Source organism: Triticum dicoccoides, chromosome 2B (assembly GCF_002162155.2).
Source record: "Triticum dicoccoides isolate Atlit2015 ecotype Zavitan chromosome 2B, WEW_v2.0, whole genome shotgun sequence".
NCBI classification, from domain to species: domain Eukaryota; kingdom Viridiplantae; phylum Streptophyta; class Magnoliopsida; order Poales; family Poaceae; genus Triticum; species Triticum dicoccoides.
The window spans coordinates 519,714,246-519,726,195 of record NC_041383.1 but is presented as its reverse complement, the minus strand read 5'-3'; the positions used below and the strand labels follow the sequence as shown (position 1 = coordinate 519,726,195).

General features: G+C 40.9%; 1 protein-coding gene across 1 annotated transcript in view; it reads left to right on the top strand.

Annotated features, from left to right (window-relative positions):
* Positions 1-6,251, top strand: part of LOC119367938 (beta-glucosidase 12-like) — a 7,793-nt gene extending 1,542 nt beyond the window's left edge. Inside the window, exons 2-12 of the mRNA XM_037633311.1 lie at positions 3,550-3,608; positions 3,789-3,864; positions 3,973-4,050; positions 4,191-4,278; positions 4,505-4,760; positions 4,826-4,941; positions 5,022-5,236; positions 5,363-5,394; positions 5,492-5,594; positions 5,672-5,783; positions 5,863-6,251. Coding sequence (XP_037489208.1) covers positions 3,550-3,608; positions 3,789-3,864; positions 3,973-4,050; positions 4,191-4,278; positions 4,505-4,760; positions 4,826-4,941; positions 5,022-5,236; positions 5,363-5,394; positions 5,492-5,594; positions 5,672-5,783; positions 5,863-6,028 — 1,301 coding nt within the window. The 3' untranslated portion in view covers positions 6,029-6,251. The remainder of the gene's footprint in view (positions 1-3,549; positions 3,609-3,788; positions 3,865-3,972; positions 4,051-4,190; positions 4,279-4,504; positions 4,761-4,825; positions 4,942-5,021; positions 5,237-5,362; positions 5,395-5,491; positions 5,595-5,671; positions 5,784-5,862) is intronic.
* Positions 6,252-11,950: the final 5,699 nt, after the last annotated feature.

The following is an 11,950-nucleotide window of genomic DNA, read 5'->3' as shown; positions in this document are numbered from 1 at the left end:
GGGTATTCGGTGGGCCTTATTCACCAGGGTTTTTGTTTTGTTTTTCTTTCTTTTCTTTTCCTTTATTTTTAATAAAAATATTATGATTTTTTAAATCACAACTATTTTCAATTTCGTGAATTTCTAAAATTTTGAGAACTTCTAAATTCACAAACTTTTTTAAAAAATGATTTTATTTCATTTCTCAAATGCAGAAACTTTTTGAAACTTCGTTAATTCATTTTTTTCAATTTTGTGTCAATTTTTTTCAAATTCATGATTTTTTTCAAATTTATGAATATTTTCAAATTTATGAATTTTTTCAAATTTATGAACCTTTTTCCAAAACAATGATATTTTTTTTCAAATTTACAAAAAAAATCTTCAAATTTGTGAATGTTTTTCAAAATCTATGAAATTTTTCGTTTTTGTGGATTTCTTTTCAAATTTCTGAACTCTGTTCAAATTCATGAACTTTTTTCGAGTTCATAAATTTTTAAATTTTGCAATTTTGCTTAAGCTGTGAACTTTTAAAAAAATTGATTTTCTTTCAAAATCAAGAACTTTTCTGTGAGCATTTCTCAAATGCAGAATTTTTTGAAACTTCGTTAATTCATTTTTTTCCAATTTTGTGTGAACTTTTTTCAAATTCATGAACTTTTTTCAAATTCATGAAGCTTTTTCCAAAACAATGATCTTTTTTCAAATTTACAGAAAAATTCTTCAAATTTGTGAATTGTTTTCAAAATCTATGAACTTTTTCGTTTTTGTGGATTTCTTATCAAATTTCTGAACTCTGTTCAAATTCATGAACTTTTTTCAAGTTCATAATTTTTTTAATTTTTTTAAATTTGCGATTTTGCTTAATCTATGAACTTTTTTGAATAGTCGACGGTCAATTGTGAACAGCCGATTGGTCAACAGTGAACGAGGTCGTTGCTGGGCTGATCCACGGAAGCTGGTCGTTGCTCAAAAAAACAAAAAGAGTTATCTTCCCTTTTAATTTGCGTGCCAGACTGATCCTCAAAGTCAGGCCTTCCGGCCGGCACGGTACAGGCCTTTTTATAGCCAGGTCGTGCCAGGCCAGGCTGGCAATGTGGGGAAAAAGTCCAAAACAAACCTTGAATTTGTCGGCGAAAGCTAAATCAAACCCTGAACTCTCAATCCCTGAAATCAGCACACCAAATTTTCTTATCCCGGCCTATTTTAAACCTTGAGAGAGGATTTAGCCAGTATTTGCTGAATTAGGCCGGCCCATTAGCGGTGTCGCTCGCGCGCCCACTGCACTGGGTTTTCTTTGTTTTTTTCCTTATTTGTTTTGTTTTGTTTTTCCTTTTTTACACATGTCTATTTTTTCTTCGTACCCAATATACATTTTTAACGCACACATAAAAGATTTTTTGATAAACTTTTGATATTTTTAAATACATTATGTACTTTTAAATTAAATGTTTTCAATTTTTTAATACAAGGTTATATTTTTTTTCAAAATACATGTCTACATTTTATTAATGACAATAAACATTTTATAAAACTAAACAAACACTCTTTGCATGGTTCAACATTTTAAATTTGTAGACACTTTTTGCAAACACATGCCAAGTACTCCATCCGTTCCTAAATACTTGTCTTTCTAGAGATTTCAACAAGTGACTACATACGGCGCAAAATGAGTGAATCTACACTTTAAAATATGTCTACATACATCCGTATGTTGAGTCCATTTGAAATGCCTAGAAAGACAAGTATTTGGGAACGGAGGGAGTATATTCTATTAAGTTTAAGACACAATTTTTTACAACACGCAAACTTTTTTTACATTGTACACACATTTTTGTTTGAAAATGTCACAAACATATTTTTTTGAAACTCGTAAACACTATTGAAATGCTACATTTTTTATTGTACAAATCATTTTGTTCAATCACGCAAATATTATTATACGTTGCATAAACATTTGTTTGAATTGGTCCGTACATTTTTGAAAACTTGTGATATTTTTTAGATGTCATAAAATATTTTCTTACAATCTGGTCAGATATCGAAATTTGTTCCTATTTTTTAAATTTTAAAAAAGCATTCACACTTTAAAATTATGTTCAGGTTCCAGAAAATGTTTATGTATCAAAAAGTGTTCGCACTTAAAAAATTTGTTCAGCTTTCGGAAAATTAAAGCTCGCTTCATGTCTAGTGGGCAGCCCAGACAAGTGCTTAGCCAACGATTCGAAACATTTTCTAAAAACATTATTTACAAAATTCTAAAAGCTTTATTTATAAAATGTGACACTATTTTTGAAAATCTGAATTCATAGCACGTGAAAAACTATGGACATTTTGAACATTTTTTTAGAGTTATTTTTGAAATAACAAGCAGTTTTTAAAAATGTAAATATAATTTCAAAATTCGAGAAAAAACTAAAAGCACAAAAGGAATTGAATTTGTGCGAAAAATAGAAAACAGGAATATTTTTGAGCTTCTGCAAAATTTAGAAATGCGTGAATGTATTTTAAATTTCACGATCTGTGTTATATGGGCCGGCCCAAATTATGAGTAGCAGGTTATCCCCTGGGAATTTCTTATTCCCAGGGTGCCAAGCAGGTCTAGGTTCAAAATAGACCGGAATTACAAGTTCAGAGTATCAATTTCCCGGATTCAAAATTTAGGGTTTGATTTAGTCATCGTCTGCAATTTCAAAGTTTGTTTTGGACTTTTTCCGCAATATGGTCAGGTTTTCGAACACCCAAACAAAACGGGCCAAATGATGGAATCCAGACAGGGAACTCACCGCCGGCCAGGATCGAAACTAATCCAGACAGGGAACTCACCGCCGGCCAGGATCGAAACAACCCACGCCGCCCGCCGCGGAGCTCGGGCAAAATCCAGCCGTGAGGGAAGTAGATCCCGCCAGGTCAAGCGACCAACAAACGCGAGGACCACCCGCGGCGCCAGATCCGTTGGTGTACACACGGCCACAACGGTCTCGAGCCGAAGCCTCGAGGCGGCTGGGAGCACCTTCCACGGCAGCGCCGCCCACCGTACCCCAACCACTCACGCTTTCGACGAGCAGTGCACTGCGCCGCCACCAATTCGGAGCGCCGCAATGGCCGTATCGGCCTATCCAAGCCGGCCGGGCACGAGGAGGAAGACCCGCCGTCACCATCTACCGAGTGGGCTTTGACCGGCGGCAGTGAGGGAGCAAGACGAAGGAAGGAGCTCGGAGAGTAGCGGGTAGGGTTTGCCACCCAAGTCGCCTAACGAGTCTGAATATATAAGCACACTTTGTATGTCAATAATTGTAAGTTTCAAAGGCAACTACTCCTTCAATTCCAAAGTAGATGACTCAACTTTGTAGGTACAACTTTAGAGTCATCTATTTTGTAACGGAGGGAGTAGCATTTTTATCTTTTTTTTTTGCGGGAACGCATTTCTATCCATCGGGTCAATGGGGGTGATTATTGGTAAAGTAGTGCATGTAAGTCTGAAGTTAAATCACGATTTTCCTTTCAACAACAAGAGTATCAATGAGCAGAAGAGACTTTTTCAATAAAATTCAGAATGATTTTTTGCAGCCAAAATTGTCGACGGAAGCAACGGGGATGTTGCAGTGGATTCCTACCATCTTTACAAGGCAAGGATACAGTTACTAATATTTTAGTTTAGCTATCCTGGATTTTCAGCTTTTCATAAATTATATGCTCAAATATGTAGATCAAGATGGCACTTATGAAAAGGTCATTGAATTTTAATTCCAATTCAGAAGGAAAAAAACAGTTATGTAGTATTGATATCAGCTTCGCAAATACCGCAGGAAGATGTGCGCCTCATGAAGGATATGGGAATGGATGCATACAGGTTCTCCATATCATGGACAAGGATTCTTCCAGGTATGACCAAATATATGTTTCAGTCCTCATATGTTCTGTCTTTATCCTGCATATCATTCAAATATAAGTTTAGAAAATGTTCACATCGACCTTATGAATGCATGCCAGATGGGACTCTGAGAGGTGGAGTGAACAGAGAAGGCGTCGAGTATTACAACAACTTGATTAATGAGCTATTATCCAGAGGTAGATGTATCTAGCCTTGATTATTTATTTAAGATTTATTCCCCAATGGTGTCAACCTGAATGCTGCAGACAACATCATACTATTTGTTCTCTATTTCACCGGATGATTCTTAAGATCAGAAATGGTTATAATTTTGCAGGGGTGCAGCCATTTGTGACCCTTTTTCACTGGGATTCACCTCAGGCATTAGAAGATAAATACGGAGGGTTTCTTAACCCTAATATCATGTAAGTGCTAAAAAAGCATCGTGAAATCAATGTAAAAGCTAACTTGAAATCAATGCTATTTCCTGTACCCATGATGTTGCAACAGAGCCGTCGAACTAGCCATATTACAACAGAGCCATCGAACTAGCGATACTGTTTATTCTCTTCTTTTTCCTCTCTCCAATGTTGTTTGTACGACCGCAGAATAGTATGCAAAGATAATTTAATTGTACCGCCGCTGGTGCAGAAACGACTATAAGGATTACGCTGAAGTCTGCTTCAGGGAGTTCGGGGACCGAGTGAAGCACTGGATCACATTCAATGAGCCCTGGGCCGTGAGCGTTGCGGGCTATGCAATGGGTGTGCTTGCGCCAGGTAGGTGCTCACCCTGGGAGATGGGGAAATGCAGCGCTGGAGATTCAGCAAGTGAGCCTTACACAGTATCCCACCATCAGCTACTCGCCCATGCGGCGGCCGTCAAATTATACAGAGAGAAATATAAGGTGATTAACGAAAGACCTTCAGTATTATTTGTGCATGAATGATCCGATGACTGATTCAAACGCAGGTCGTTCAGAAGGGGAAGATTGGGATAACTTTAGTCTCAGCCTGGTTTGTTCCCTTCTCCCGTTCAGACTCCGACAGTGATGCAGCAAAGCGTGCTACAGACTTCATGCTTGGATGGTAAGTTCTCTGTGATCCACGCATTTTCTGGTTGTCATGGTCTAGATGGAAATGATCTTACTGGCCAGGAGTGCCTGCAGGTTTATGGACCCCCTAACCAGAGGAGACTACCCACTGAGCATGAGAAGACTTGTCAGAGATCGCTTACCGCGGTTCACCAAACAACAATCTAAATTGGTCAAGGGTGCATTCGACTTCATTGGTATCAACTACTACACTGCAAACTATGCTGATAACCTTCCACCATCAAATGGCCTGAAGAGCTACAATACAGATGCCCGAGCTAATCTTACCGGTGAGTCTTGGATCAATCATTTTCCTTTAGGATCAAATTTTAGGTGTACTGTTTGTGCGATTTCAAAGTACAAATATTGCAGCTTTACCATCTCTACTATATATACTAATTTTCCAATTATGTTAGGATTTCGAAATGGCACCCCCATAGGTCTTCAGGTAATTTGCCTCTTCCATACATAGAAACAAATCTTCCATAATTGTTTCCACATTTTTCATGTGTGCTGATTCGGTTCCGTAAATATCATGCATATAGACTGGTTTACCTTGGCTCTACGTCTACCCTCAAGGGTTACGTGATCTGATGCTTTATGTCAAGGAGAAGTATGGCAATCCTACCATCTACATCACCGAAAATGGTGAGCATATTCCCTCTCATAGAAACATAAACATACTGAAACTTAAACTTACAGAACTATTTGCCTCTGCGATCTAGGCCTCGGTGAAACCACCACCAACACGAGCCTACCACTCGCGGAAGCACTGAAGGACGATGCGAGGATAGAGTACCACCACATGCACCTTGTTGCCTTGTTGAGTGCGATCAGGTCGGACAACTCCAACTCTGTCAACAACCTTAAAACCTTATACTTATCTGACAGTGGATTAATTGCTTGCATTTGTCAGGGATGGGGCAAACGTGAAGGGGTACTTCGCGTGGTCGCTGCTGGACAACTTCGAGTGGGCGACTGGGTACACGGTGCGCTTCGGATTACACTACGTAGACTACGGCGATGGGCGGAAGCGGTACCCCAAGCGCTCTGCCGGCTGGTTCAAGAGGTTCCTCAAGTGATGAGCTCGTAAAATTATTTACTACTCCTGAAGCTAAAGCAGTGACAAGTAATATGAATCGGAGGGGGTAGCAACCAGCGAGAAGAATGGAGTAGGTCGTTTATCTGTGTTTCGTTCTGTAAACTGTACCCCAAGGATTCCTTCACTGAAATCCAGTTCTTTCTATACATCATTGAGTGTACCCAAGATATCCGCCTGACTGGCTGGTGGCTGCGTGACTATCTGCAAACGTTCTGTATCAGTTTTTTTTCTTTTTGAGAGAGAGAAACGTTCTGTATCAGCTGTTTTTATGATGATGCTCATTTTCTCCGAAATCACTAGTTAAGGAGTACTCCTTGCGGAGATTACTTCAACTTTCCAAGGTTGTGACAAGTGGCGCGCTGCATGTGCGCCACTTGTCGCAACCTGTGAGTTTTCCTTTTTTTCGTAGATTCGTTTATTCAAAACATTTTATCTCTTAAACCGTGCGTCCAAATCTCGAACCGCTTTCACCGTTGGATTCCTCGCGTCGAGATCTTCAAAACTAGATCCCATGTTGATAGGTTTTGACGAACTTTCTTTTCACGAAAAAACCGGACGAAAAAACCGACGAAAAAACCGAACCGGGAACACGGGTTTTTTTTCCCTTTCCGAAAAAGGCACGCCCGCCCGTGCCTCTGAACGAAATCACAACTGTGCCTCTCGCGGAAGCAAAACCGTGCCTCTCGTGAAATAAAAAAAACAGAAATCGTGTTTTTTTCCCTTTCCGAAGGAGGCACGCTCGTGCCTATCGTGAAAAGCATAACTATGCCTCTCGCGGAAGCAAAATCGTGCCTCACGCAAAAGAAAAATAAATAGAAAACGCGTTTTTTTCCCTTTCCAAAAGAGGCACGCCCGTGCCTCTCGCGAAAGCACAACCGTGCCTCTCGCGGAAGCAAAGCCGTGCCTCTCATGAAAAAAAATAGAAAACACGTTTTTTCCCTTTCCGAAAGAGGCCCGGCCGTGCCTCTCGCGGAAGCAAAACCGTGCCTCTTGCGAAAAAAAAACAGAAAACACGTTTTTCCCCTTTCCGATAGAGGCACGCCCGTGCCTCTCGCGAAAGCACAACCATGTCTCTCGCGGAAGCAAAACTGTGCCTCTCGCGAAAGAAAAAAAACAGAAAACATGTTTTTTTTCGTTTTCAAGCGGCACGGCCGTGCCTCTCACGAAAGCACAACCGTGCCTCTCGCGAAAACAAAACCGTGACTCTCACGAAAAAAATGCGTTTTTTTGCGCAAAAAAATTATTTTTTTTGAAAAAAAAATTTGGTCGAAAAGCTAGGGAAGACCGGTAGAAACCAAAACGTAAAAAAAACCCGTTTAAAAAGCCAAAAACGCATGCAGAAAAATAAAAAAACAAAATCTGGAGGAAGTGCCCAGAGCGCGACATGTGGCAAATGGCTGAGAGCGCGCCAAGTGGCGCTGATCCTTGCGAGGCTCCCGAAGGAGCACTCGTTAATTAGGTGCTCCCGAAATCTCCCGAGTGATGTGGTACCGATATGGGCCTGCCTAATGCAGAATTTCCCGATTGTTGTGGGCTTGCAGGTTGCAGCAGATGCAGGAAAAGGAAAATTAAAAAGGGACGAAAACAACCTCGCATACTTGCATGATATATATTCCACTCCAAAAAAAACTTGCATGATATATACTCCCTCCGTCTCAAAATACTCGTCGGAGAAATTGATAAAAGTGAATGTATCTAGAACTAAAATATGTCTAAACAGTGGCGGAGCTAGCATCTGACAACAGGGTGGTCCGCTCTAATTATTTTTTTTGCCAAGCAATATCACATCGAACATTCTAACTAATTAAAAATATCATAAAGAAATAGTAGATCAATATGGTCTTACAACATACTGAAGTTCTCAATTAAATTTAGTGCAAAATTATATATGTATTCACGTACTGGATGGCATAGTGCAAAAAAATCAAACCTAAGTCTTCTTTTTGCGAATATAATCAAACCTAAGTCAGAAATTAGGGTATTTCAATACCTTTAATTGGGATATTCGAGGGGCTGGTGTGGTGACTGAGCGGTAGTGGCTACCGTCGGATTTGCAAGGGGGCAAGGGCAGGGGCGCCAGGCGGCCGGCCGCCGGCGGCCGGCAGGGGCACAACGCAGCCGCACACAGGGCAGGGGCACGTGCAGGGAGGCGCTGCCGGACCAGAGGGACGGGCGGCAGGGCGGACGGGAAGGAAAGGTGGAACCGCGGGAGCATCCTGGGCGCCGGGCGGCTGGGCTCCGGCCAACGACGGACAGCGAGGTCACGAGGAACGGCGATGGCGAGGCGGCTGGGCGTCGGGGTCGAGCAGTATCGTGCGAGGGCATCGCCGCGTCGGGACGAAGGGCTATGCTCGATGTGGACTGGCGTGGCTGCGTGGGTCAACCGAGAACTGTGTTGGGCCGTGTTTTAACTCTGGCCCAGTTAGAGATCTATATGTATAATAGGCTGACCCAAAATTTCAGGGTGGGCCGCGGCCCACCCTGGACACCCTGTAGCTCCGCCCCTGTGTCTAGATACATCCATTTCCTTGACGAGTATTTCCGGACGGAGGGAGTAGTATCTAAATTATTTTCATGTAATTTAAACATTGTTCACACAATTTATAAGGAAAATTCATATAATTCAAAACATCAAATATGTTAAAAAATGTTCATGTAATTTAAGAAGCGTTCACGGTTTGAAAATAAATATTTAATTTTAAAATGATCAAATATTTATAAAAAATCATCTACTCTAAAATATTACATATTTAATAAATAGTGCTCTTCTATTTTTAAAATATTCATGTAATTATTAAGAAGTGTTCACACTTTTAAAAAAATATCGTCCATTATATAAGATGATCATGTGGTTTGAAAATATGCACACATGTTGAAAAAACATTCATGAAATTTAAAAGTGTACATGAAAAATTTAAAAAGTCTACGGGTCTTTCAAAATATGTTAGTGTATTTTTTATGAAAATGTTCGATTTTTCCCCAAAAGTTTTTAAATATTTTGAAAGTATTTGATAAAAATGAAAAAGAGAAAGGAAGGAAAAATAAAACTAAAGTAGGTAAAGAAGAAAAAGCAAAAGGAAAAAGGAAATTGAATAAAAAAGCCTATAGGTAAAATAGAAATCCAGAAAAGAAACCAAGATAAATAAAGAGAATGAAGAGATCAAACGAAAGCCCGGATATAAAAACCGGAAAAGACAAAAATTGCTAGGCTCCCCAATATTGGGCGTGACCCATGTAGGGGCGCACGTGTGCAACGGCATATAGCATTTGCATTGCTTCAAACTAGACTAACTAAGAGAAAATCAGTGGCATAGAAGGGGTTAAGGTGTGCAGAAATGCATCATCAGTGTCTCATTTACTTTTTGCTGATGACTCCCTTATCCTCATGAAAGCTGATATGATCAATGCAACCTTGTTGAGGCAGGTGCTGGATGACTACTGTGCGAGTTCGGGACAGTTAGTAAGTGAAGGTAAATGCAGCATTTTCTTCAGTCCTAATGTTGAAGTGGAAGTAAAAGCCCAAGTTTGTGCTGAACTTAGGGGGTGTTTGTTTTCAGGGACTTTTTGGTGTAGGGACTAGAAAAAGTCCCTAGCAAACCAAACATGATGGGACTTTTTTGGGACTTTTTGCTAAAAGTCCTTAGAAGCACCTCCTTGAGAGTCTTTTTCAAAAAGTCCCAGGGACTAAAAAAAATCCTAAGACTAGAGAAACAAACACCACCTTAATATCATGACAGAAGCCATCTCTGATAAATACTTGGGACTACCTGCAATAGTGGGTCTAGATAAGAGTGAGAGATTTGAATACTTGCTGGAAAGAATTGTGAACAGGCTCAAAGGATGGAAAGAGAAAAATCCTATCCATGGGGGGTAAGGAGATTTTATTGAAGGCCATCATCCAGTCTATCCCGGTCTTTGCAATGGCGGTGTTTAAAATCCCGAAGAAGGTGTGTAAGGAGATGACGGATGCAATGGCCTCTTTCTGGTGGGGGGATACAGATGACCATAGGAGGATGCATTGGTTTGCCAGGTGGAGAATGTTTGTGCCAAAGAGTAGGGGTGGAATGGGATTTAGAGTTTTACATGCTTTCAATCTGGCAATGTTTGCAAAACAAAGTTGGAGACTTATTACTCATCCTAACACTTTGTGTGCACAAGTTTTGAGGGCAAAATACTATCCAAATGGGAACTTGTTAAAGGCAGGGCCAAAAAAGGGAGCTTCGTTCACTTGGCAGAGCCTTGTGGCGGGACTCCAAACTTTTAGAAGGGGTCATATCTGGAGAGTGGGATCAGGAACAAGCATCAATATATGGGAGAATCATTGGATCCCGGACAGTCCAACTCGGAGGGTTATGACACAGAAGGGAAGTATTTTACTATGACATGTGGATGAACTAATTGACCCTATAACAGAGTGGTGGGATGAGGACCTCTTAAGGAATATATTTCTTCCTACTGATGTCGAAAGAATTCTTAGAATTCCACTATCCTCACTGGTTGAGGATTTTGTGGCCTAGAATGGAACGAAATCTCACACATTCTCTGTTAGATCAGCCTATTACATCGAGTGGGAACGTCAGTTTGGTGCTAAAGTAAGAAATGACGCCGCCGGAATGTCAAGAACAAATCAAGTATGGGAAATCCTCTGGAAGCTACAGGTACCAAGTAAAAGTTAAAATATTTGTCTGGCGAGCCCTAAATGGCACTGTCCCGGGCATGTGCATTTTGTGCAACAGACACATCAAAGTAAATCCCCAGTGCCCAATCTGTAAGTCAGGTCCTGAGGATATTCGTCACTTGATTTTCACTTGCAAGCATGCAAAGGAGGTGTGGGGGAGACTTGGATTGCAAGAGGAATTACTCAGAGTTCGGTCCTTTGTGTTGATCGATCAGGTTCGGTGTTACTAGAAGAATTACTCAGGAGCCCAATAAGTAAATCCCCAGTACTTGGTCAGCTCGGACTGCAGGAGACAATCGCCGTAGCAGCATGGTATATTTGGTATGAACGTCGGGAAGCTGTTAAGGGTGAAAATATTAAGAGTGCAGGGCATACTGCTTTTGCTATTCAAACAATAACAATTAATCATACGCAACCGCCGAAAGCAGTGGCACCTAGTGCAAGATGGGAGAAGCCTTTGCCAGGTCACTACAAAATGAACACTGACGCCACATATTTTGAGGTGGAAGCGGAGCAATTGCTACTATATTGAGGAACTGGCGTGGTCAAGCAATTGTAGGAGTGGCTCAGCCCATCCAGAATGTTATGAACGCACAAATTGCAGAGGCGCTTGCAGTAAAACGGGGTCTGAAGATGCTCTTTGATGGAGGATGTTCCAGAGTAAAGGAATCTGATTGCCTGGAACTAGTGGATGCTTTCAAAGGTGGCAATGAAATCTGAAGTCCTTACATGCCCATCCTAGTGGACTGCTTTGAATTAGCGCATAGAATCCCTTTTGTTTCCTTTCAGCATTGCCCGCGGGAAGCTAATAAGCTGGCACATTTTTTAGCTAGGTATAACTATGAGCAAGGTATTACGTATGAATGGGCAGATGAAGCCCCAAACTTCTTGTTATCGCATGTACTCTTTGATGTAACCTTGCCACGAGCTGAATAAAGTGCCATGAGGCTTTCCCTTCAAAAAAAGAGAGAAAATCAGTGGAATAGCCATATACCCCCTCATTCCATAATAATTGCCAAGAATATGGAGGCTAGGGGGTAAAAATATAGTCCAAAAGAATTACCCTATGCCATAGCAGCCTCTATCGCTAAAATTTTGGAGCGCACGACATATTTGCAAACATGGAGATGGATTTTGGAGGGAGCTTCAAGGCTGGTCCTGAGATTTTGGGGGCTCGGGGCCAAACTAGAACAGGGGCCCTTTAATATAAACATGAAAATAATC